Source organism: Drosophila serrata, unplaced genomic scaffold (assembly GCF_035046125.1).
Source record: "Drosophila serrata isolate PLE 108 unplaced genomic scaffold, ASM3504612v1 contig_275, whole genome shotgun sequence".
In the NCBI taxonomy this organism is placed as follows: Eukaryota; Metazoa; Arthropoda; class Insecta; order Diptera; family Drosophilidae; genus Drosophila; species Drosophila serrata.
Genome location: NW_028257173.1, coordinates 3853463 through 3876997, shown reverse-complemented (window position 1 = coordinate 3876997; position 23535 = coordinate 3853463). Strand labels below are relative to the sequence as shown.

General features: G+C 38.5%; 4 protein-coding genes across 9 annotated transcripts; 2 read left to right on the top strand and 2 right to left on the bottom strand.

Annotated features, from left to right (window-relative positions):
- Window positions 1-990: 990 nt before the first annotated feature.
- LOC110182609 (uncharacterized) lies at window positions 991-18000 on the top strand. Of its 5 annotated transcripts, none has more exons than XM_020950671.2 (5): window positions 991-1108; window positions 4054-6105; window positions 6260-6552; window positions 15990-16621; window positions 16680-18000. In XM_020950671.2, the coding sequence occupies exons 2-5, from the start codon at window positions 4099-4101 to the stop codon at window positions 17498-17500; spliced, it is 3753 nt and encodes a 1250-aa protein (XP_020806330.2). In that variant the 5' UTR covers window positions 991-1108; window positions 4054-4098; the 3' UTR covers window positions 17501-18000. The 5 variants fall into 5 exon arrangements, with proteins under 5 accessions (XP_020806330.2, XP_086690952.1, XP_086690953.1 ...); XM_086834826.1 differs by having other exon boundaries at window positions 1030-1496; XM_086834827.1 differs by having other exon boundaries at window positions 1050-1216.
- Rsph1 (Radial spoke head protein 1) lies at window positions 17982-19884 on the bottom strand. Of its 2 annotated transcripts, XM_086834831.1 has the most exons (3): window positions 19283-19596; window positions 19127-19233; window positions 17982-19047 (listed from the first exon to the last, which is right to left on the bottom strand). In XM_086834831.1, the coding sequence occupies exons 2-3, from the start codon at window positions 19199-19201 to the stop codon at window positions 18082-18084; spliced, it is 1041 nt and encodes a 346-aa protein (XP_086690957.1). In that variant the 5' UTR covers window positions 19202-19233; window positions 19283-19596; the 3' UTR covers window positions 17982-18081. The 2 variants fall into 2 exon arrangements, with proteins under 2 accessions (XP_086690957.1, XP_020806333.2); XM_020950674.2 differs by having other exon boundaries at window positions 19127-19884.
- Window positions 19221-23525, bottom strand: Alg7 (Alg7 dolichyl-phosphate N-acetylglucosaminephosphotransferase). Its single transcript, XM_086834830.1, has 5 exons — window positions 23074-23525; window positions 22872-23013; window positions 22597-22810; window positions 22307-22541; window positions 19221-19884 (listed from the first exon to the last, which is right to left on the bottom strand). Exons 1-5 carry the CDS (start codon window positions 23217-23219, stop codon window positions 19392-19394), a joined length of 1230 nt encoding a protein of 409 aa, XP_086690956.1. The 5' UTR covers window positions 23220-23525; the 3' UTR covers window positions 19221-19391.
- Mgat3 (beta-1,4-mannosyl-glycoprotein 4-beta-N-acetylglucosaminyltransferase) lies at window positions 20041-22301 on the top strand. Its single transcript, XM_020950673.2, has one exon. It carries the CDS (start codon window positions 20261-20263, stop codon window positions 21761-21763), a length of 1503 nt encoding a protein of 500 aa, XP_020806332.2. The 5' UTR covers window positions 20041-20260; the 3' UTR covers window positions 21764-22301.
- Window positions 23526-23535: the final 10 nt, after the last annotated feature.

Genomic DNA, 23535 nt, shown 5'->3' with positions numbered 1-23535 from the left:
ACTGAGTGAGTGAGTTCAGGGCCCCGACTTATCGGTTATTCCTTGAGAGACTCTTCATGGGAATCTTTGCTGAATGTGTACAGGTGGATAGCACAAATTAATTGTTATTATTTGACACCTACTACTTGTAGATGTATCTTATGAGAAACGTTCTAGTTCGTATGTTTAAAGCTCAGCTGAATTTGTTTATGGTTATTACATTTGTGGTATGCCAAGAATAATTGAATATGTATTAGTAATTAGAAATCTGATAAATTTACTCTTAGTTGCCATAACTTTATTTATTTTGTTTCATAAAACTAAATGATGCTCTAGTTCCAAAGAACTTTGTGTCCTAATAAGATTAGATAGATCATTGTTTGATTGTTCAATTAAGTGACTTCTTACAACGACGGTGAGTAAACAAGACTAAGCACTTGTGTTGCTACTGCTTGTTAGCCGGTTAAACAAGTTTGATGACACGCAAGTGATAACAATTAATTGCTTCCCGTCTTTTTAGATAAGTGAAGCTAACCGATACACTCGATGGCGTGAAGAGTTTCCACCAGCAAAAGATAAGACCATTCTTGGGAACACCAGTTTGATGTTTGATGTATGGCAAAACATTTTGAATACGGAGATGAACAGTAATCCATCGAAACTAATTTTACTTTTCAAAGTATGACACTTTTTTATTTTGAATTTAAAAATTAAAATTCAACACAGTATAAAGGTTTGGGTCGGCACTAAGCCTCTAGTAAAGTTCACAACCAGTTAGTTTTTTCATGAACTTTAACCAAACATTATTAAATATTTTTGAATGTGTATAATATTATATTATACATATTACTCCATATATTATATAGATTATAGGCAAACTAGTTTAAAAAACGTAGAAAAATTAAAAATAAACCAATAAATCTGTAAAAGTGTAAGATGTAAAATTTTCAATAACAGGAAGCTTTTCAAACCATTGGTACTATCGATAATATGAAAAAATATCGCAACATCGATAATTGGGCAAACAAAATATCACGATATAAATATATCAGTTTGAGAAAAATATCGATATATTGATATATTTTCAACAACCCAAAAAACAAGACGCGAAAATGTTGTAAACACAACGGTGAGTTAATATTAAATCAAGGCCTAATAAGAACTTCGATTTAAGTGTATTATTATGGGCTATAAACCGTGGCAAAAACGCTATTTCTATGTGCCTCAAGCTATGCAGGTACAGCTGTTCGAAGTGCTAAATAAGTGTATGAGTGTGTGTGTGTAGCATTAATGCCTGCCTTCTATGGGCCACAAAGGGCGAACGAAAAAAGTAACTAAAAGTATCAGTGGCCACCTAATCCCCGTTCGTGCTCTATTTGGTTATTCGTTACGTTGGCGGAGCTTGGGCAATGGTTTAAAATCAGACGCCTTAGCAACATCTTGCTTCCTTGCAACCTACTCACACACACAGACGGACTTGGATACACGGATATACAGATGCACACTTGAGATCCAAGGTGAAGGAGAGGCGCAAAGGTGTTGAATGAATTATGAGCGTAGGCGGAAAGCTAAATTTTGTGAATGATTCTTCTAGAAGTGCAAAGGCTTTGGCAAAAAAATCTCCGCGTAAGCGAACTGTTCTAATTTGTATTTTTGTTCCCGTCTCATTAGCGGCTTTTCGGACGTCAGCAGGCATTGACATACGGATATATGTGTGTGTGTGCTAGTGTGTGTACCATTAAATCCCCAGTTAAACGGTTGTTTTTCGTCCCGCTTTGAGCTCGTCTTCTATGACAGATTATGCAACTCACTCTCTAGTCATCTCCCTCTGTCGCTCTCCATTCTTTGGCTTAATGAAAACGACATTTAAATGAATTGTTTGCCCAATATAAAAAGAATCCCGACTAGCCAGCATCCGGCCAATAAATAGTTCGTTTAAATGCGCCATCAGCTGATAAGGTTTTGTTGTCGGTTAACGCTTTTGCCTAAAAATTCGGCTCTGCTTTGACGCTAATCTAATTATTGGTCTTACAATATTCGTGGCAGTTTTTTCGCCACATTTTTTGCGCTAGTGTTAACGTACGCAGGTCTGTGTGTGTTCGAAGCTATTTTTGTATAGCTTTTTCATTATTTTTTTGCATTTGTTTTGACCCACCAGCAGCGGCAGCAGTTTTGGCCAGATTTCAGTCGCAAAATCGCACAGACTTGTGAAATTTATACAAATAAACTCTCGAATGTGGAGTGTTGGGCTCAAATAGTTGTTATCAACGACAATATTGACTCTGAATTAGCCGCCTTAGGACCTATGATTTATGTGATTTTTTTCTTTCTATTTCCCTGCCCATCCGTCTCGATCAGTTTTTTGCGACGAGCTCGTTGGGGCTTATCAGTCTCTGCAGGCTTTTTATGGGTTCGTTGGCTCTTATCAGTCTTCCACCTATTGAAAATGCATATATGTAGTATTAAATGGAATATAAAAAGCTTTACGCCTTCTATATACACAGTATAGCATCGTTCAGTCCCCTCATCGCTAAATGTACAGAAAATATTATACAATATAGATATTTCTTTTATAGTTTTGTCGCCTTTCTTCTCATTGAGTAATCTTTGGGAACAGAATTAAACCCTGAACGTAATTGCTTTGTTGATGCAGGTTGTGGTTGGGCGGCAATTTATTAGATATTTTTATACCCTTGCCAGAGTCTTATAATTTCTGTCATAAATTTGCAACGCAGTGAAGGAGTAATTTCCGGTTGTTATTATCTATAGTGATAGTGATAGTTAAGTATAGTGATTGCCTTACTTATGATAGATTTTATATTCAAACCAATGATCCTGCAAGGGTATACAAACTTCGACTTCTAGAAGATAGCATGCTTTCTTGTTGTGTTTATAAACAAATGCGAGAGTCGGTCGCTAAAAGGGAAATTAATATATATGATAAATTTATAGGGGAAAGCGTTGAGGAACATTCAAAATAAATATAATTACGCAAGGTGGCAGATCTCGAGAAAACAGTGATAACTCAATCAAAGGAGCAGTTTCTTAACAATGTTCTACATACAATTAATAAATATTATTTTTCATATATAGTTTTACAGAATTTTTTAAATAAGATAAGTTTTCTTGTTTTCAAATTAAGGTAAACCCGTAAAAGTTTAACAATTCAATCCCCCATATTAGTTTTGTGGTTTCTATAGACAGCTAATTTTCAAAGAAAATTACAGTTTTAATATAACAAAACGGAGGTTTAATTTTTAAAGAATTTTTCACCCCTTGATTTCTCTGTCACCAATTTGACAAAAAGCTTTAATAATAATAATAATATCAGTGCCTACCCAAAAACTTTAGGGTAAGTTTAAAATCCCATGTCTTCAAGTGGAAAAGCTTCAACTTGCGTGCAGATAGAGAATAGAAGATGGAGGGACTGAACTTAACTATGTAATTCCCGCAGACAGACACTATTGTAATGCATTATTCAAGGGAATTATACATTCTATCTTTTCTCTAGTGCCACCACACACATTTTGTGTCTCACAGAAATGCGTCGCCATTTGGACACGCAACCGGACTCGGCCTGAGTTAGCTCCTCATCCTGTTCAGCCCACCGGGTTTATTTATAATATTTACCTAACATATTGATTTTGGTCTTTTCGTTCTTTTCCCTTAATCAAATGAGAGTTGCGACTTGTTTTGTTGGAGACTTCCAAGGGATGATGGTCGCTGCCGAATCAATAATGTCCAAAAAAACAAAGGTGGACTAATTTCAGTTTGCTTTGTCACCGAAAGTTGGCCGAATGTAAAGGCAGGAAATCAACGATTACATCTGATTACAGCTATAGTTTGTTTATTAAATTTAGCTCTTAGTTAATGGGTAATGTTATGACCAATAATGACTACCCTTATTTCTGTAAACATGTTTACTACTTAGATAAGTTTCTGTTATGCAAAGAAATAGTTTAAAGTTCAATGGGGAAGTCTGCAATATACTATTACATTTCATACTTTAAGGAATCTATTTAAATAGATATAAAAAACATTCCCATTCTAATAACTATTTCTATTATCCTACAGGTGTACTATGCGACCATATAAATATCTGAGATTACATACCGAAAAATGGAAGCAATATCGAAGATTTTCCTGATATTGTCTGCCTTGCTATTCGTCGTGGTCAATGCAGCAGTGGCCCTCAACAGTGCCGACAGCTGCCAGGCCACCTACAGTAGCGCGGAGGCTTTGCTGGCCCATCCCGCGCGACCACATCATCCGCAGATAAGACCCAGGCAGAGGACATGGCAGGAGCACGAGTTCTCCCTGCTGGGTTACAAGTTCCACTTGCCGTTTGTGGGGCATGCAGTCGATGCGGATTTAGATGATAGTGACAGTGACGAGGGTCTGTGGCTGGACGACCTAAATGACGGATCGGAGAGCAGGGAGGATGTGGAGGAGTACGAGCTGCATTCAGGGAATTTGCCGGTGGATCCCTCGGCTAACGTGTTCAAGCTGAGCTGCGAGCATGTGGGCGTTGGACATGTAAACCAGGAGCTGATCTCCCTAAGGAGTGCGCACATCAACTACCACCAGCTGAAACTAGACCACGTGCCAGCGGATCTCGGCGTTTCCCTCCATCTGCCGCAGTTCGAGAGCGTACATGAGTTCTCTTGGCTAGAGAGCAACCTAGCAGATGCAGCGCTTGGAGAGCTCTTTTCCCGCCAAACGCGGTGCTTTGAGAACATGGAGCACCTCGACCTCGGCGAGAATCGTCTAGAGTGCCTCAACTGGGCCGTTCCCCAGGCCATGCGCAGCCTAAAAGTACTTAAGATGAGCGGCAACCGACTGGCCAACTGTAGTCTGATCAACCTGCAACACATGGACAAACTGCAAGAGCTGCACATGGACAGAAATGGCCTGACTGCCTTGCCCCAGCGCTTCCTTGGCTCCCTGGGCGAACTGCGCCTTCTGAATCTCAGTCAGAATATGCTGGCGGAGCTTCCACGGGACATCTTTGGCGGAGCATTGAAGCTGGAACGCCTTTATCTCGCTGGAAATAAGCTAAGCGTGGTGCCCTTCCAGCTGTTCCAGACAGCACGAGACCTCAAGGTGTTAGATCTCAGCGACAACCGCCTGCTCTCCTTCCCGGATAATTTCTTTGCGCGCAACACGCAGCTCCGGCAGCTGCATCTGCAGCGCAATCAGCTAAAGTCGATCGGCAAACACAGCCTTTACAATCTGCGCGAGCTGCGGCAGCTGGATCTCAGTCAGAACTCACTGACCATTATCGATCGCAAGGCTTTTGAGTCGCTGAGCCAGCTGCTGTCTCTGAATGTGTCCAGCAACAACCTGACCGGACTGTCCTCCATCATCTTCCAGCATCTGCATGCCCTCAAGCAGTTGGATCTCAGCCGGAACCCGTTTAAGCAGCTGCCCAGCGGCCTCTTCCAGATGCAGCGGTCCTTGGTGCTTCTGCGCATCGATGAGACGCCCATTGAGCAGTTCTCCAACTGGATATCGCGTTTCGATGAGTCGCTGGTGGATCCAAATGTACTCCATCGCCTACGTTACCTCTCCCTGCAGCAGAATCCGCGGCTGACGCAGCTGCCGGCAACTCTGTTCGCCAATGCTCGGAACCTTAAGGAGCTACTGCTGGCTGAAAATGGATTACTACAGCTGCCAACACAGATCTCTGGGCTGTCGCGGCTGCAACGGCTCAGTGTGCGGGGAAACCGCCTGGGATCGCTGCCCGAGGGCCTGAAGGAGCTCCGGCAGCTGCACTACCTCAACATACTGGGCAACGAGTACCAGTGTGACTGCAGCATGTACTGGCTGTCTGCTTGGCTGGTCAACGGCAGCACCAGTCTGCGACGTCAGCCCCACTCACAGGCGGAGGGCAATAGTCCAAATCCTAGCCAAACACCCCTGGACTCGTACGAGAGCATCGACGACCAGATCGAGGCGTTGAAGTGCCAATATGGCTATCCGGGTGACATGCTGCGCGTCCTGAGCAACCTCAACTGCAGTGTGCCCTCGGTGGTGCAGTTCTCGGAGCCAAAGATGCACAAGCTTCTCTCAACCGCCAAACTGGAGTGCCAGATCTCCGGTAGTCCCGTGCCAGACATTATTTGGGTAAGTGTTTCGTAATTCATGCAGACGTCTATTCATAACAAACATTAATGATTATAATGAATTACTAAGAAAGTTGGGTTCTTTTTGAAGGGAGTAAACATTAACAATTAATGAATTTAAGACAAATCACTAACAATCTTTTATATCTTCTCAGGTTACTCCCCGCAACAAGATTCTGCGACACCATGCTGATCCAGACAAGCGCCCCATTATCATTGATAGCAAGGAGGATGCCCATCAACCACCAAGTGCGCAGGAGTTGGCCGCTTTAATGGATGAGAGTTACATTCAGTCGCTAAACCTGACCCGTCAGCAGAGTCTGGTGGGTCAGCGTGTTGTACTCGTGGAGAATGGATCGCTGTTGGTGCACAATATCTCCAGAATAGACAGCGGCCTGTACACCTGCTATGCCTTCAATGTGATGGGCAAAGCATCGGCAGGATTAAGGTATGTTTTCAGTATTTTTATTTCCTTGCAGGGTTTTATAATTTTAAATAAATTGTCCTATAAAATGTAGATAAATATCGACTCAAAAAATGGTTTTACAAGTTTAGTCAGTAGCTTGTAGAACTGTGAAGGACTCATTTCCAAGTAAATTGAGTATGCAGTTTTATTGCCTTAATAAAAACTAAGATTGGAAAGGTTTCCGATGCATTAATTAAGTAGTAGCATTGGAATGGTTTCCGAGTTAAAATCAATGCATTATTGGCTTATTTATGAATTTTTTAAAATTTAATTTATTGACAAAATTGTCCTATAAAATAAATACCGACTAAGTGAATGGTATTATGAGTTCAGTCAGAAGCTTATAAAACTGTGAAGGAGTCATTTCCGACCCCATAAATCATATATATTCTTGATCAGCATCAACAGCTGAATCGATCTAACTATCTCCGATTGAAAAAAAATTTTGGAAATTTTTTTCAATTTTTGCAAAAAACGATAAGGGGTTACATCATTAAAATTGTAAAAAATCGACAAAAATTTGCATATTTAATTGAGTATGCAGTTTTATTGCCCTAATAAAAACAAGCATAGGAAAGGTTTCTGATTTGAAATTAATGCATTATTGGCTTAGTTATGCTATTTTTAAAATTCGATTTATTGACAAAATTGTCCTATAAAATGTAGATAAATATCGACTCAAAAAATGGTTTTACAAGTTTAGTCAGTAGCTTGTAGAACTGTGAAGGACTCATTTCCTAGTAAATTGAGTATGCAGTTTTATTGCCTTAATAAAAACTAGGATTGGAAAGGTTTCCGAATTTAAATTAATGCATTTTTGGCATAGTTATGAATTTTTTAAAATTTGAATTATTGACAAAATTGTCATATAAAATAAATATCGACTGAAAGAATGGTTTTAGACGTTTAGTCAGAAGCTTGTAGAACTGCGAGGGACTCATTTCCGAGTAAATTAAGTATGCAGTTTTATTTCCATAATAAGTAGTAGCATTGGAATGGTTTCCGAGTTAAAATTAATGAATTTTTGGCTTATTTATGAATTTTTTAAAATTTAATTTATTGACAAAATTGTCCTATAAAATAAATACCGACTAAGTGAATGGTATTATGAGTTCAGTCAGAAGCTTATAAAACTGTGAAGGAGTCATTTCCGACCCCATAAATCATATATATTCTTGATCAGCATCAACAGCTGAATCGATCTAACTATCTCCGATTGAAAAAAAATTTTGGAAATTTTTTTCAATTTTTGCAAAAAACGATAAGGGGTTACATCATTAAAATTGTAAAAAATCGACAAAAATTTGCATATTTAATTGAGTATGCAGTTTTATTGCCCTAATAAAAACAAGCATAGGAAAGGTTTCTGATTTGAAATTAATGCATTATTGGCTTAGTTATGCTATTTTTAAAATTCGATTTATTGACAAAATTGTCCTATAAAATGTAGATAAATATCGACTCAAAAAATGGTTTTACAAGTTTAGTCAGTAGCTTGTAGAACTGTGAAGGACTCATTTCCTAGTAAATTGAGTATGCAGTTTTATTGCCTTAATAAAAACTAGGATTGGAAAGGTTTCCGAATTTAAATTAATGCATTTTTGGCATAGTTATGAATTTTTTAAAATTTGAATTATTGACAAAATTGTCATATAAAATAAATATCGACTGAAAGAATGGTTTTAGACGTTTAGTCAGAAGCTTGTAGAACTGCGAGGGACTCATTTCCGAGTAAATTAAGTATGCAGTTTTATTTCCATAATAAGTAGTAGCATTGGAATGGTTTCCGAGTTAAAATTAATGAATTTTTGGCTTATTTATGAATTTTTTAAAATTTAATTTATTGACAAAATTGTCCTATAAAATAAATACCGACTAAGTGAATGGTATTATGAGTTCAGTCAGAAGCTTATAAAACTGTGAAGGAGTCATTTCCGACCCCATAAATCATATATATTCTTGATCAGCATCAACAGCTGAATCGATCTAACTATCTCCGGTTGAAAAAAAAATTTTGGAAATTTTTTTAAATTTTTGCAAAAAACGATAAGGGGTTACATCATTAAAATTGTAAAAAATCGACAAAAATTTGCATATTTAATTGAGTATGCAGTTTTATTGCCCTAATAAAAACAAGCATAGGAAAGGTTTCCGATTTGAAATTAATGCATTATTGGCTTAGTTATGCTATTTTTAAAATTCGATTTATTGACAAAATTGTCCTATAAAATGTAGATAAATATCGACTCAAAAAATGGTTTTACAAGTTTAGTCAGTAGCTTGTAGAACTGTGAAGGACTCATTTCCTAGTAAATTGAGTATGCAGTTTTATTGCCTTAATAAAAACTAGGATTGGAAAGGTTTCCGAATTTAAATTAATGCATTTTTGGCATAGTTATGAATTTTTTAAAATTTGAATTATTGACAAAATTGTCATATAAAATAAATATCGACTGAAAGAATGGTTTTAGACGTTTAGTCAGAAGCTTGTAGAACTGCGAGGGACTCATTTCCGAGTAAATTAAGTATGCAGTTTTATTTCCATAATAAGTAGTAGCATTGGAATGGTTTCCGAGTTAAAATTAATGAATTTTTGGCTTATTTATGAATTTTTTTAAATTTAATTTATTGACAAAATTGTCCTATAAAATAAATACCGACTAAGTGAATGGTATTATGAGTTCAGTCAGAAGCTTATAAAACTGTGAAGGAGTCATTTCCGACCCCATAAATCATATATATTCTTGATCAGCATCAACAGCTGAATCGATCTAACTATCTCCGATTGAAAAAAAATTTTGGAAATTTTTTTCAATTTTTGCAAAAAACGATAAGGGGTTACATCATTAAAATTGTAAAAAATCGACAAAAATTTGCATATTTAATTGAGTATGCAGTTTTATTGCCCTAATAAAAACTAGCATAGGAAAGGTTTCCGATTTGAAATTAATGCATTTTTGGCCAGTTATGCGATTTTTAAAATTTGATTTATTGACAAAATTGTCCTATAAAATGTAGATAAATATCGACTCAAAAAATGGTTTTACAAGTTTAGTCAGTAGCTTGTAGAACTGTGAAGGACTCATTTCCAAGTAAATTGAGTATGCAGTTTTATTGCCTTAATAAAAACTATTATTGGAAAGGTTTCCGAATTGAAATTAATGCATTTTTGGCATAGTTATGAATTTTTTAAAATTTGAATTATTGACAAAATTGTCATATAAAATAAATATCGACTGAAAGAATGGTTTTAGACGTTTAGTCAGAAGCTTGTACAACTGTGAAGGAATCATTTCCAAGTAAATTGAGTATGCAGTTTTATTTCCATAATAAGTAGTAGCATTGGAATGGTTTCCGAGTTAAAATTAATGAATTTTTGGCTTATTTTTGAATTTTTTAAAATTTAATTTATTGACAAAATTGTCCTATAAAATAAATACCGACTAAATGAATGGTATTATAAGTTTGGTCAGAAGCTTATAAAACTGTGAAGGAGTCATTTCCGACCCCATAAATCATATATATTCTTGATCAGCATCAACAGCTGAATCGATCTAACTATCTCCGATTGAAAAAAAATTTTGGAAATTTTTTTCAATTTTTGCAAAAAACGATAAGGGGTTACATCATTAAAATTGTCAAAAATCGACAAAAATTTGCATATTTAATTGAGTATGCAGTTTTATTGCCCCAATAAAAACTAGCATAGGAAAGGTTTCCGATTTGAAATTAATTTGATTTAAATTGAGTATGCAGTTTTATTTCCATAATAAGTAGTAGCATTGGAATGGTTTCCGAGTTAAAATTAATGAATTTTTGGCTTATTTATGAATTTTTTAAAATTTAATTTATTGACAAAATTGTCCTATAAAATAAATACCGACTAAGTGAATGGTATTATGAGTTCAGTCAGAAGCTTATAAAACTGTGAAGGAGTCATTTCCGACCCCATAAATCATATATATTCTTGATCAGCATCAACAGCTGAATCGATCTAACTATCTCCGATTGAAAAAAAATTTTGGAAATTTTTTTCAATTTTTGCAAAAAACGATAAGGGGTTACATAATTAAAATTGTCAAAAATCGACAAAAATTTGCATATTTAATTGAGTATGCAGTTTTATTGCCCTAATAAAAACTGGCATAGGAAAAGTTTCCGATTTGAAATAAATGCATTTTTGGCCTAGTTATGCGATTTTTGAAATTTGATTTATTGACAAAATTGTCCTATAAAATGTAGATAAATATCGACTCAAAAAATGGTTTTACAAGTTTAGTCAGTAGCTTGTAGAACTGTGAAGGACTCATTTCCAAGTAAATTGAGTATGCAGTTTTATTGCCTTAATAAAAACTATTATTGGAAAGGTTTCCGAATTGAAATTAATGCATTTTTGGCATAGTTATGAATTTTTTAAAATTTGAATTATTGACAAAATTGTCATATAAAATAAATATCGACTGAAAGAATGGTTTTAGACGTTTAGTCAGAAGCTTGTACAACTGTGAAGGACTCATTTCCAAGTAAATTGAGTATGCAGTTTTATTTCCATAATAAGTAGTAGCATTGGAATGGTTTCCGAGTTAAAATTAATGAATTTTTGGCTTATTTAGGAATTTTTTAAAATTTAATTTATTGACAAAATAGTCCTATAAAATAAATACCGACTAAATGAATGGTATTATGAGTTCAGTCAGAAGCTTATAAAACTGTGAAGGAGTCATTTCCGACCCCATAAATCATATATATTCTTGATCAGCATCAACAGCTGAATCGATCTAACTATCTCCGATTGAAAAAAAAATTTGGAAATTTTTTTCAATTTTTGCAAAAAACGATAAGGGGTTACATCATTAAAATTGTCAAAAATCGACAAAAATTGCATATTTAATTGAGTATGCAGTTTTATTGCCCCAATAAAAACTAGCATAGGAAAGGTTTCCGATTTGAAATTAATTTGATTTAAATTGAGTATGCAGTTTTATTTCCATAATAAGTAGTAGCATTGGAATGGTTTCCGAGTTAAAATTAATGAATTTTTGGCTTATTTATGAATTTTTTAAAATTTAATTTATTGACAAAATTGTCCTATAAAATAAATACCGACTAAGTGAATGGTATTATGAGATCAGTCAGAAGCTTATAAAACTGTGAAGGAGTCATTTCCGACCCCATAAATCATATATATTCTTGATCAGCATCAACAGCTGAATAGATCTAACTATCTCCGATTGAAAAAAAATTTTGGAAATTTTTTTCAATTTTTGCAAAAAACGATAAGGGGTTACATCATTAAAATTGTCAAAAATCGACAAAAATTTGCATATTTAATTGAGTATGCAGTTTTATTGCCCCAATAAAAACTAGCATAGGAAAGGTTTCCGATTTGAAATTAATTTGATTTAAATTGAGTATGCAGTTTTATTTCCATAATAAGTAGTAGCATTGGAATGGTTTCCGAGTTAAAATTAATGAATTTTTGGCTTATTTATGAATTTTTTAAAATTTAATTTATTGACAAAATGGTCCTATAAAATAAATACCGACTAAGTGAATGGTATTATGAGATCAGTCAGAAGCTTATAAAACTGTGAAGGAGTCATTTCCGACCCCATAAATCATATATATTCTTGATCAGCATCAACAGCTGAATCGATCTAACTATCTCCGATTGAAAAAAAATTTTGGAAATTTTTTTCAATTTTTGCAAAAAACGATAAGGGGTTACATCATTAAAATTGTCAAAAATCGACAAAAATTTGCATATTTAATTGAGTATGCAGTTTTATTGCCCCAATAAAAACTAGCATAGGAAAGGTTTCCGATTTGAAATTAATTTGATTTAAATTGAGTATGCAGTTTTATTTCCATAATAAGTAGTAGCATTGGAATGGTTTCCGAGTTAAAATTAATGAATTTTTGGCTTATTTATGAATTTTTTAAAATTTAATTTATTGACAAAATGGTCCTATAAAATAAATACCGACTAAGTGAATGGTATTATGAGATCAGTCAGAAGCTTATAAAACTGTGAAGGAGTCATTTCCGACCCCATAAATCATATATATTCTTGATCAGCATCAACAGCTGAATAGATCTAACTATCTCCGATTGAAAAAAAATTTTGGAAATTTTTTTCAATTTTTGCAAAAAACGATAAGGGGTTACATCATTAAAATTGTCAAAAATCGACAAAAATTTGCATATTTAATTGAGTATGCAGTTTTATTGCCCCAATAAAAACTAGCATAGGAAAGGTTTCCGATTTGAAATTAATTTGATTTAAATTGAGTATGCAGTTTTATTTCCATAATAAGTAGTAGCATTGGAATGGTTTCCGAGTTAAAATTAATGAATTTTTGGCTTATTTATGAATTTTTTAAAATTTAATTTATTGACAAAATTGTCCTATAAAATAAATACCGACTAAGTGAATGGTATTATGAGTTCAGTCAGAAGCTTATAAAACTGTGAAGGAGTCATTTCCGACCCCATAAATTATATATATTCTTGATCAGCATCAACAGCTGAATCGATCTAACTATCTCCGATTGAAAAAAAATTTTGGAAATTTTTTTCAATTTTTGCAAAAAACGATAAGGGGTTACATCATTAAAATTGTCAAAAATCGACAAAAATTTGCATATTTAATTGAGTATGCAGTTTTATTGCCCTAATAAAAACTGGCATAGGAAAAGTTTCCGATTTGAAATAAATGCATTTTTGGCCTAGTTATGCGATTTTTGAATTTTGATTTATTGACAAAATTGTCCTATAAAATGTAGATAAATATCGACTCAAAAAATGGTTTTACAAGTTTAGTCAGTAGCTTGTAGAACTGTGAAGGACTCATTTCCAAGTAAATTGAGTATGCAGTTTTATTGCCTTAATAAAAACTATTATTGGAAAGGTTTCCGAATTGAAATTAATGCATTTTTGGCATAGTTATGAATTTTTTAAAATTTGAATTATTGACAAAATTGTCATATAAAATAAATATCGACTGAAAGAATGGTTTTAGACGTTTAGTCAGAAGCTTGTACAACTGTGAAGGACTCATTTCCAAGTAAATTGAGTATGCAGTTTTATTTCCATAATAAGTAGTAGCATTGGAATGGTTTCCGAGTTAAAATTAATGAATTTTTGGCTTATTTATGAATTTTTTAAAATTTAATTTATTGACAAAATAGTCCTATAAAATAAATACCGACTAAATGAATGGTATTTTAAGTTTAGTCAGAAGCTTATAAAACTGTGAAGGAGTCATTTCCGACCCCATAAATCATATATATTCTTGATCAGCATCAACAGCTGAACCGATCTAACTATCTCCGATTGAAAAAAAATTTTGGAAATTTTTTTCAATTTTTGCAAAAAACGATAAGGGGTTACATCATTAAAATTGTCAAAAATCGACAAAAATTTGCATATTTAATTGAGTATGCAGTTTTATTGCCCTAATAAAAACTGGCATAGGAAAGGTTTCCGATTTGAAATTAATGCATTTTTGGCCTAGTTATGCGATTTTTAAAATTTGATTTATTGACAAAATTGTCCTATAAAATGCAGATAAAAATCGACTCAAAAAATGGTTTTACAAGTTTAGTCAGTAGCTTGTAGAACTGTGAAGGACTCATTTCCAAGTAAATTGAGTATGCAGCTTTATTGCCTTAATAAAAACTAGGATTGGAAAGGTTTCCGAATTTAAATTAATGCATTTTTGGAATAGTTTTGAATTTTTTAAAATTTGAATTATTGACAAAATTGTCATATAAAATAAATATCGACTGAAAGAATGGTTTTAGACGTTTAGTCAGAAGCTTGTAGAACTGCGAGGGACTCATTTCCGAGTAAATTAAGTATGCAGTTTTATTTCCATAATAAGTAGTAGCATTGGAATGGTTTCCGAGTTAAAATTAATGAATTTTTGGCTTATTTATGAATTTTTTAAAATTTAATTTATTGACAAAATTGTCCTATAAAATAAATACCGACTAAGTGAATGGTATTATGAGTTCAGTCAGAAGCTTATAAAACTGTGAAGGAGTCATTTCCGACCCCATAAATCATATATATTCTTGATCAGCATCAACAGCTGAATCGATCTAACTATCTCCGATTAAAAAAATTTTGGAAATTTTTTTCAATTTTTGCAAAAAACGATAAGGGGTTACATCATTAAAATTGTCAAAAATCGACAAAAATTTGCATATTTAATTGAGTATGCAGTTTTATTGCCCCAATAAAAACTAGCATAGGAAAGGTTTCCGATTTGAAATTAATTTGATTTAAATTGAGTATGCAGTTTTATTTCCATAATAAGTAGTAGCATTGGAATGGTTTCCGAGTTAAAATTAATGAATTTTTGGCTTATTTATGAATTTTGTAAAATTTAATTTATTGACAAAATTGTCCTATAAAATAAATACCGACTAAGTGAATGGTATTATGAGTTCAGTCAGAAGCTTATAAAACTGTGAAGGAGTCATTTCCGACCCCATAAATCATATATATTCTTGATCAGCATCAACAGCTGAATCGATCTAACTATCTCCGATTGAAAAAAAATTTTGGAAATTTTTTTCAATTTTTGCAAAAAACGATAAGGGGTTACATCATTAAAATTGTCAAAAATCGACAAAAATTTGCATATTTAATTGAGTATGCAGTTTTATTGCCCTAATAAAAACTGGCATAGGAAAGGTTTCCGATTTGAAATTAATGCATTTTTGGCATAGTTATGCGATTTTTAAAATTTGATTTATTGACAAAATTGTCCTATAAAATGCAGATAAAAATCGACTCAAAAAATGGTTTTACAAGTTTAGTCAGTAGCTTGTAGAACTGTGAAGGACTCATTTCCAAGTAAATTGAGTATGCAGTTTTATTGCCTTAATAAAAACTATTATTGGAAAGGTTTCCGAATTGAAATTAATGCATTTTTGGCATAGTTATGAATTTTTTAAAATTTGAATTATTGACAAAATTGTCATATAAAATAAATATCGACTGAAATAATGGTTTTAGACGTTTAGTCAGAAGCTTGTAGAACTGCGAGGGACTCATTTCCGAGTAAATTAAGTATGCAGTTTTATTTCCATAATAAGTAGTAGCATTGGAATGGTTTCCGAGTTAAAATTAATGAATTTTTGGCTTATTTATGAATTTTTTAAAATTTAATTTATTGACAAAATTGTCCTATAAAATAAATACCGACTAAATGAATGGTATTATAAGTTAAGTTATAAGCTTATAAAACTGTGAAGTAGTCATTTCCGACCCCATAAATCATATATATTCTTGATCTGCATCAACGCGAATCTTTCATTAAGAATTAATCCAATTTGTTCAAATGATTGTTAGCAGCCTCTCTTGATTGTGTTAATTTTTGACTAAGAAGTAATTTATGCTTTTTACAGACTGTACATCGATCCAATTGTATTCTACCGGGTAAAGATTGGCAGCATACTGTTTGGCACTGCCCTGGCCACCGCCTTCCTGCTGCTCACGCTGATGGTTCAGGGCTTGAGGAGCTGCCTGTCCCGGTGGGGCATCTGCGACCGGTTCTACTGCTGCGCTAATCGTAACAAGAAGTCACCGCGGCCACGACAAATCTACGCCATGCTGGACAGCATCGAGACTTACAAGAGCCAGCAGCTGGAGCGACTGCGCGAGAATTACACCCAGCAAGTGCACCGCATCCGCGAGAACTGTGTGCAGCAGGTGGAGTGGATACAGAGCAGCTACACCACCCAGGCCAAGCACATACGCGAGTTCCGCGACATGGGATCGAACCACCTGACGGCGCTGAAGGATCAGTACTACGACCAGGTGAAGAAGGTGCGTGACTACTCCACCGGCCAGCTGAGCTGGGTTAGGGAGAACTACGTCTTCCAGCGGAATAAGATCCGGAAATTTAGTGCGCACCAAGTGCTGCGCCTCCGGGAGGGCTACAAGTACCAGCAGCAAACACTGAACAAGGTGCTGGAGAACCTGCCCAGTTTCTATTTTGAAAATTGCCGCGGACGTTGCGATGAGGACATTGCCGAGGGTAAGTATTTGCGGTTTCTCCAGAGGCTCTTTACAATCTAATACCATTTCCTCGACAGACATAGACTGTTATTTCAAAGGACAAATGGACTTTGCTGGCTCTAAGGAGCTAAACATACAGAAAATAAAGGGACGCCTATCTGCCAATTACTCGGCCAGCAAGGCATCAATTTACTACACCCCGCCAGAGGACGATCTGCTGCACTGCTCCCATTTAAATCTGCAGACCTCGCCCATTCACATCAACTACATCGACGAGAATCTCGACCAGCAGAAGCAGCTGGAGCGAGACTTCAAGATGGAACCGCAGCTGCTGCTCTACAATACCCCGATGCTCTATCTGAATCCCGAGGGAGCAAGCAGTAGTGGCCAGGCGGCGGCCATGGCGGCAGCCATCGCTTTGGCGCAGAGCATTAGCGTGGAGGATAACAACAAAGCACAGGAGCTGCAACCGCTGAGGGAGTGCAGCGACCACTTGGACCTGCCTGAACTGAAGGACTCGAACGACGTGAAGAACTCAAAATCGTGCCCGGCCATTTATAAGGTTTCCAAACAGCACGACGGCAGCACGGTTCACGAGCTACAGAAAGAGGGCGAGGAGCCCTACCAAATGCTGCGCCTGAATCCTGTAGAGACCACGTCGACGCCGACGCAGACGAGGACAGAGAAGCTGAACATTGTCCTTGATGAGTGTGGCAAGGCGTCATTGTGCAAGACGGAGGAGCAGACATCCAATGGAACGGACAGCGGAACTCCCCCGTCGGTATCCAGTGGCGATTCCAATAGTTCGGATGCCAGTTGCGGCGATGTGTGCCAAGCGGCCATCCATAAGCAGTTCCCTCTCCCATCCTCTCCTGAGGCAGATCCTGCCAGCACCTAGAGATTTTTTTTATAATTTTAAATTAGTAATTGAAATAACGAAAAAATATACAAATTGTAAAGAAAATGTAACACACATCTGCTAAAGAACTTAAAGTTAATGATTACAGTTTACGATTTACGGTAAGGCAGCAAACAATAATTACCATATAGAGTTAATTAGCGAAACAAATGAATTGAAATGCTGAACACACATTCGAGAATATTGGAGCAAGTTATACGAACAGAGCAGAATATCCAAATTCAAAAAGGAATATAAAATCGAGGTTAAAACACTCACTCTCCTGGAATCTATCTATCGCTAAGGTATCATCATGTCAATAATACTTGAAAAGAGCCCCCATTTGTGATTTCATTCTACATTTAGGAGTATAGAGCATCAAACAAAACTATAAAAGGGACGAGAGCAGGGCGTATTTTAAAGTAAAACCGACAAATTTTAATCAAAACCTGTATGAAAATTATAAAAACAAAATAAAATGTTTACTATAAAGGACTAAATGTATCTTTTTATTATTTATTTGACTCTTCAACAGTAAAAGCAACAGAAACGATAGAAAACTGGCCAGAAGAGAACCCGTTCTAGGGCTCGGGACACTCGGGCTGCTTAAGGATCTCAATGGCGCACGGATTGGCATCGATCTTGCATACCTCGCTCTCGGTCTCCACTTCGCTGAGGTCGTACTCGCACTCGCATGGGAAGCACTCCATTTCGCCACCCTCCTCGCCCTCGGCCTCCTCTCCTTCGCCGTACCAACTAATCTTCTCCTCGCTTTCAGCACTCGGCATAGTGGACAAGGAACAGACGGATAGCTCGGAATCGGAAATAGCCAGCGGCACCGGCTCTTGGGGCAGCACCGCAAAGTCGTAAACGGCAATATCCTGCGCGAACCATAGAGTTGGCGCCATGGGTGTCTCCAAATCGTTGCCATCCTCATCCTCATCATATCGCTCATATGTTTCCTCATTGTCGCCGTCATCGCCGATTGCCTTAAAGTTATAGTTAGCCGGCAGGAAGTAGCCCACCAGCATATACCGATTATTGAAGCTAAAGACGGCAGGTCCACTCGGATATAGGGTATCCCAGATTCCATGGAGGACGGTGCACTTGTCATCATTGCCGATATACAGCTCGAAGGGTCCCATACGTATGTTACTGTTCCAGGTGGACTTCAATCTAACGGACATACAGCAGGCATCGGGGCTGCTCTTAAATGTATAAATGCCAACACCATGACGCTGGCCTTTGTGCCAGTCGCCGGAGTAGGTGTCCCCATTGACATAGTTGTACCGGCCCTTGCCATGCTTTAGATGCTTGCGCCAGTTGCCCTCGTACACGGATCCATCCGGATAGATAAAGATGCCTCGACCACAGCGCTTTCCGCATCGATACTGTCCGTAGTATCGTGATCCGTCCTTGAACACATACAGCCCAATTCCGTGTCGCCTTCCTTTCCGGTAGTTTCCATCGTACTGGTCCCCATTTGGTAGAATAGCCCAGCCTCTGCCATGCCTCTGGCCCATCCCGTTGCGGCCACCTATATAGAGCTGGGAAATGGAAAAGGGTGAGAAAATCAAATTTAACTAAGGATTTTGAACGGTTTTGTTGAATACTTAAGGAACTTACGCCTATGTTGGGCCCCAAGTCCTCCTCCTCTTCTGGCGCCGACAGCTCCTCGTCTGAAATCTCGGAATTGCTCATTGTGATTTTGAGTTTTGAATTGATTTAGGGATCTTGTTTTTATTGACGAGAGAGAAATATAGATTTTTACTTAAAACTTACTTTCGGGAACTATTGTGTGGATCTGTTTGTATATGGAGTTCACTTAGCCAAGGCTTACTACAATAAATATCAGAATCAATATCGAATAGAGCTGATCCTGCAACACTAGCTACGTTTCCGCATAGAAATAGTTTGCCAGTGGATATCGAATGGCCAGGGCAATCAGCGTGCACAACACCTGGAAACCCATCAGCATCTGTGTGACCACGCGCTCATGGACCGGCCCAAACATGACCAGCACAAAGTTAATGAGGGTAAAGTTATTGGTCCGCACAAGACCGTCTGCTTTGGTATGCCAGCTAATTAGCCGCAGCTTCCGCAGCACCGTGACCATTAGACGGCCCGGAGCATTGAGATCCTCCAACTTAAACTCCGTAGTGCTAATGTGCAGCAGGTCCGTCTTGTTGTCGTACTTGGGCAGTCGGTGACGAGGGCAGGGCACAAAGTGGAACAGCTGCGGGGTGGAATACAGGAAGTTCAGGATCTGCGGCAGGAAAAACAGCAGCAGGGTCTTGCTAAAGTGCCCCAAAATGCCGACCACAGCGAAGGTCATGCCAGCAAAGTAGCAGTAGGTATCGCCAACAAACACCTGAGAGGGATATCTATAAAGAATAAATGAATGATTAAATAACTTAATTTAACAAGTGTTGTAATTCTTAGTTTTCCCTTATAAGTCCTTAATTTCATAATCAGTTCTGCATATTCAAATTCAAAATAATAACAGTAATCTGCAACAGTGTTGTAAATAAACCAAAAACCAAGCATCGTTTCTAGCTAGACTCGACGGAAAAAAAGCCAGAATCTGCCTACAGCACCGAACAGCTGGGCAGCGCCAGGGAGGACATTTCGTGACAGCTGTGCGGGGGAGGAAAAACAGAAATTTTTTGGGCGTGTTAAGAAGCAAAGGAGACGCGAAATAGGTACAGGAAATTTAAGAAAAATGAACAAGTGAATGTGCAGAAAGTGCACTGAAAATACATGGCGAGGAGCACCATCACGCTAATGCCATCGCACTCCCTAGCAGCGGGAGCCGGTGCCATGGGACGCCTGGCCATAACCAAGAAGCTGGTGCTCTGGTCGGTGCTGGTGCTCCAGGTGGGCTTTATTGGCTGCATCTGGCTGCTGCAGATGGGACACGGAACCCAGGAGCAGCAGCAGCAACAACAACGGAGTGCCCTGGATCAGATCGGCAACCGTGTGAACTTCGTTGCGAGTGGTATGGGTGGAGAAGCTGGGAAAGCTCCTCTGAATAGGGAATCCCACTGCCCGCGGCAGCACGAGAATGTGAATCGCTACGACAGAGACTTTTACCAGATGAAATCCGAAATGGAGAGACTGAACGAATCCCACCCACCGCCAGACTACGATGTGCCCGCGTATGTGGACGCAGAGATGGGTCCGACACCAGCCCTCTGGTGCTACCGTGAGGGCACCATTAACGAGACTATGAAGATGAATGATGTGGATTACCTGATGGCTCCGCCGCAGTGCAAGTGTGCGAGCGGCTGGCATGGCAGGGACTGTGGCCAGCCGGAGATCATCTGGCGAGCCCTGATGACGCACAGCCGGACCAGCAAGCGAGGCGGAAGCACGCCCCTGCAGCTGATCGAGGCCAGTTCCAGTTCCCTGCATCGCCTCTTCTACCTGCTGGAACTGGGCACCTGGGATCACATTAGCCTGGAGCTCTTGGAGCTGCAAATTCGAGCCCTTCTTGAGGTGGTGGACTACTTTCTCGTGTACTACGTGAGCAACGGCAGTAAAGAACGGACCCTAGAGAGCTTGCTGGGGCGTCAAACTAACTACATGTTGTTCCGCTGCTCCTCAGAAAGCAACTGCAGTAGTTCTCTAGCCTACAGCCACTTCAGGCGTCAGCTGTGGGTGCAGTGCGGACTACAAATGCAGGCCCAGGATTTGCTGCTACTCGGAGACAGTCGGGCAGTTTATGCACCGACAGCTTTGAAGTTTCTCAAGTACTATGCTAAGGATGTGCTGCCCCTGAGATTCCGGCTGAAGTACAATGTGTACGGCTTCTACTGGCAGCACCCGAAAAAGACCCTGCTAAGCGGGGTAATAAGTTCCTTGGGGCACCTACACAACAGTGCCCAACTGGATGCCCACCAGCTGCAGCGAATAGCGAGCGGAACCCTGGGCGACCTCAATCACTATGGCGGCTGGAGCTGCGAGCTGTGCCTGCCACCCGAGCAGATTGTGCTCCGGCTGCAGGGCGCCAGCCAGCAGCAGCAGTTACCTGTGAAGCTACCCAACGTCACCCGAAACGCCCACATCGATGCCACCTATATGCAGCAGTTGATAGCCAATGGAGTCCACATAGACGGGACTACACAGTTGGTACGGCTGCGCGAGCAGAGCGAAAAGTATTACGCTCCGGAGGAGGCCCTGCGACACAGCAGCCAGTTTGGCCAGCTGCTGGTCAATCTGTACGATGTGGACGTGCTGGAGGATCTCCAGGAGGATGACTAACTATGCCCAAGGCACAACACACACCTTCTCGACGCATTATATATAAGATATATATTTATATGTGCCTGCTTTTGAACCCCCATCTCAAAGTTTAACGATCTCATAATCATCATATCATTACTCTGCCTAATTCCCTCATGCGTGTACGTGCCCTTCTGTATTTTTGGCCAGCGAGTTCCAAATTATTAGTATCTCAGCAGACAGGACGACGGACAGACCCGCCATCTGTGATAAGCAAAACCAGAACTAAACAAAGAATTTACAAATATAGAGCAACACCAGAGCAATTCTCGAGAGATTTGCTGGAATTATGTTGTGAAATTGGGTTGAACGGAATTTAGCATTACTTTTAAGAGATGAAGCTTTTTAGATTTACTTTACATATTTATATAGATTAAATGTATAACGTTTTATCATTTCAAAGTTATTAGTTTATTACTCTAGGGCTCGAGGTATCAGCAGAATTATTATAACTTGTTAACTTGCCAGATCAATTCAGTATTTATAAAATAAAAAAGGAGAATAAATAAAGCTAAAACTTACTGGTTGAACTTCCACAGCGCCAAGGTCGTGGCCAGAAACGGCAGCATGAAGTATATGGAGAAGATGTGCGAGTCCACCTGATGTCCAAGATACAATTCAATGAAATTGAACACCAGAACAGATCCGGCAATAATCAGCGACTGTCCCACCTCCAGGCCATTGATGCCCGCCAGGATATTGATGGCGTTCGTACAGAATACGGCCAGCATGCCCATGAAGATGTAGTACAGAACACCTAACGGGAAACATCGATTAAACTCAAATATATATGCAGGAAAGTGATGCGATACCTATGTTTAGGGAGGTTCCAAATAAGGCCCTTGCAAAGTTGGGCATGATGACCGTGGTGGAGTTGTAGTTGACATAGTAAACCATCAGTAGTGGCAACGTGGCGATGGTGGGAAGGAGCAGCTTGTGGCGCCAGCGCAGATCCAAGACGTCGTCAGCAAAGCCCAGAAAGATCATGCAGCAAATGGACAGCAGGGCAGCAATCAATTCTACGAACTACGAAAAGATAAATATAATTATATTGATAAGGTAGCAAACACCCGACGTTGTTATTTACTTTATCATGTGGAAAGGTATCGGGCTTTCCGCCAGTTACCGCATCCGTGGCAGCCGCCTCATCGAAGGCAAAGGGCACGGGTATGAAGAGGAACAGGGAGACCAGAAACACACAGCCAATCAGCACGCCAAAGGATTCGGGACTGCAAAAGGGAAAATACATTGTATATACAAAGCATATACAGAGGTGACTCAAAACTTACACCTGTGGCTTGTCCTTTTTGCACAAATCGTTGCCAAAGAGATTGGCCTTGATGAACATCTCCCGGAAGCGGGGAATCATCCGCACCGTCATGCAATAGGCGGCGCCCGAAATGGCTGCATTTATAAGTATGGCTGCTCCAGACATGGTCGAGACCTTGAAAATGCGCCACTAATTCAATTAGCTGGCTGCCCTGGCTGTTCACTTCAACAAAAATGCAACGAAGCAGCGCCACGCAGTAGGTGCGCTGACTCAGAGGGTAAATTGGGAATCCGTGGATGCGGACTGGATCACTCGATCATGGTGCAAGAAAGTAATTACGCCGACAAAGTACACGCAATTTCAATCTCTGATAACAACAAAACACAGCTGTTCAGGCGCAGTGTGGCCGGAGGTAGGAACTTGCCAACAAATAAAACAGTGTGGCCAGGTGATCAAATATTGAACATGTTCAAATTTGAAA

Bases quoted from the DNA above. Each gene is read 5' to 3' on its own strand.
- LOC110182609 (XM_020950671.2), top strand. From the start codon at position 4,099: ATGGAAGCAATATCGAAGATTTTCCTGATATTGTCTGCCTTGCTATTC. The intron at 6,553-15,989 runs GTATGTTTTCAG...TGCTTTTTACAG, and splicing joins AAAGCATCGGCAGGATTAAG to ACTGTACATCGATCCAATTG. The intron at 16,622-16,679 runs GTAAGTATTTGC...TTTCCTCGACAG, and splicing joins CGATGAGGACATTGCCGAGG to ACATAGACTGTTATTTCAAA.
- Rsph1 (XM_020950674.2), bottom strand. From the start codon at position 19,201: ATGAGCAATTCCGAGATTTCAGACGAGGAGCTGTCGGCGCCAGAAGAG. The intron at 19,048-19,126 runs GTAAGTTCCTTA...TCCATTTCCCAG, and splicing joins ACTTGGGGCCCAACATAGGC to CTCTATATAGGTGGCCGCAA.
- Mgat3 (XM_020950673.2), top strand. From the start codon at position 20,261: ATGGCGAGGAGCACCATCACGCTAATGCCATCGCACTCCCTAGCAGCG.
- Alg7 (XM_086834830.1), bottom strand. From the start codon at position 23,219: ATGTCTGGAGCAGCCATACTTATAAATGCAGCCATTTCGGGCGCCGCC. The intron at 23,014-23,073 runs GTAAGTTTTGAG...TCCCTTTTGCAG, and splicing joins AAAAAGGACAAGCCACAGGT to TCCCGAATCCTTTGGCGTGC. The intron at 22,542-22,596 runs GTATCGCATCAC...GTTTCCCGTTAG, and splicing joins TGGAACCTCCCTAAACATAG to GTGTTCTGTACTACATCTTC.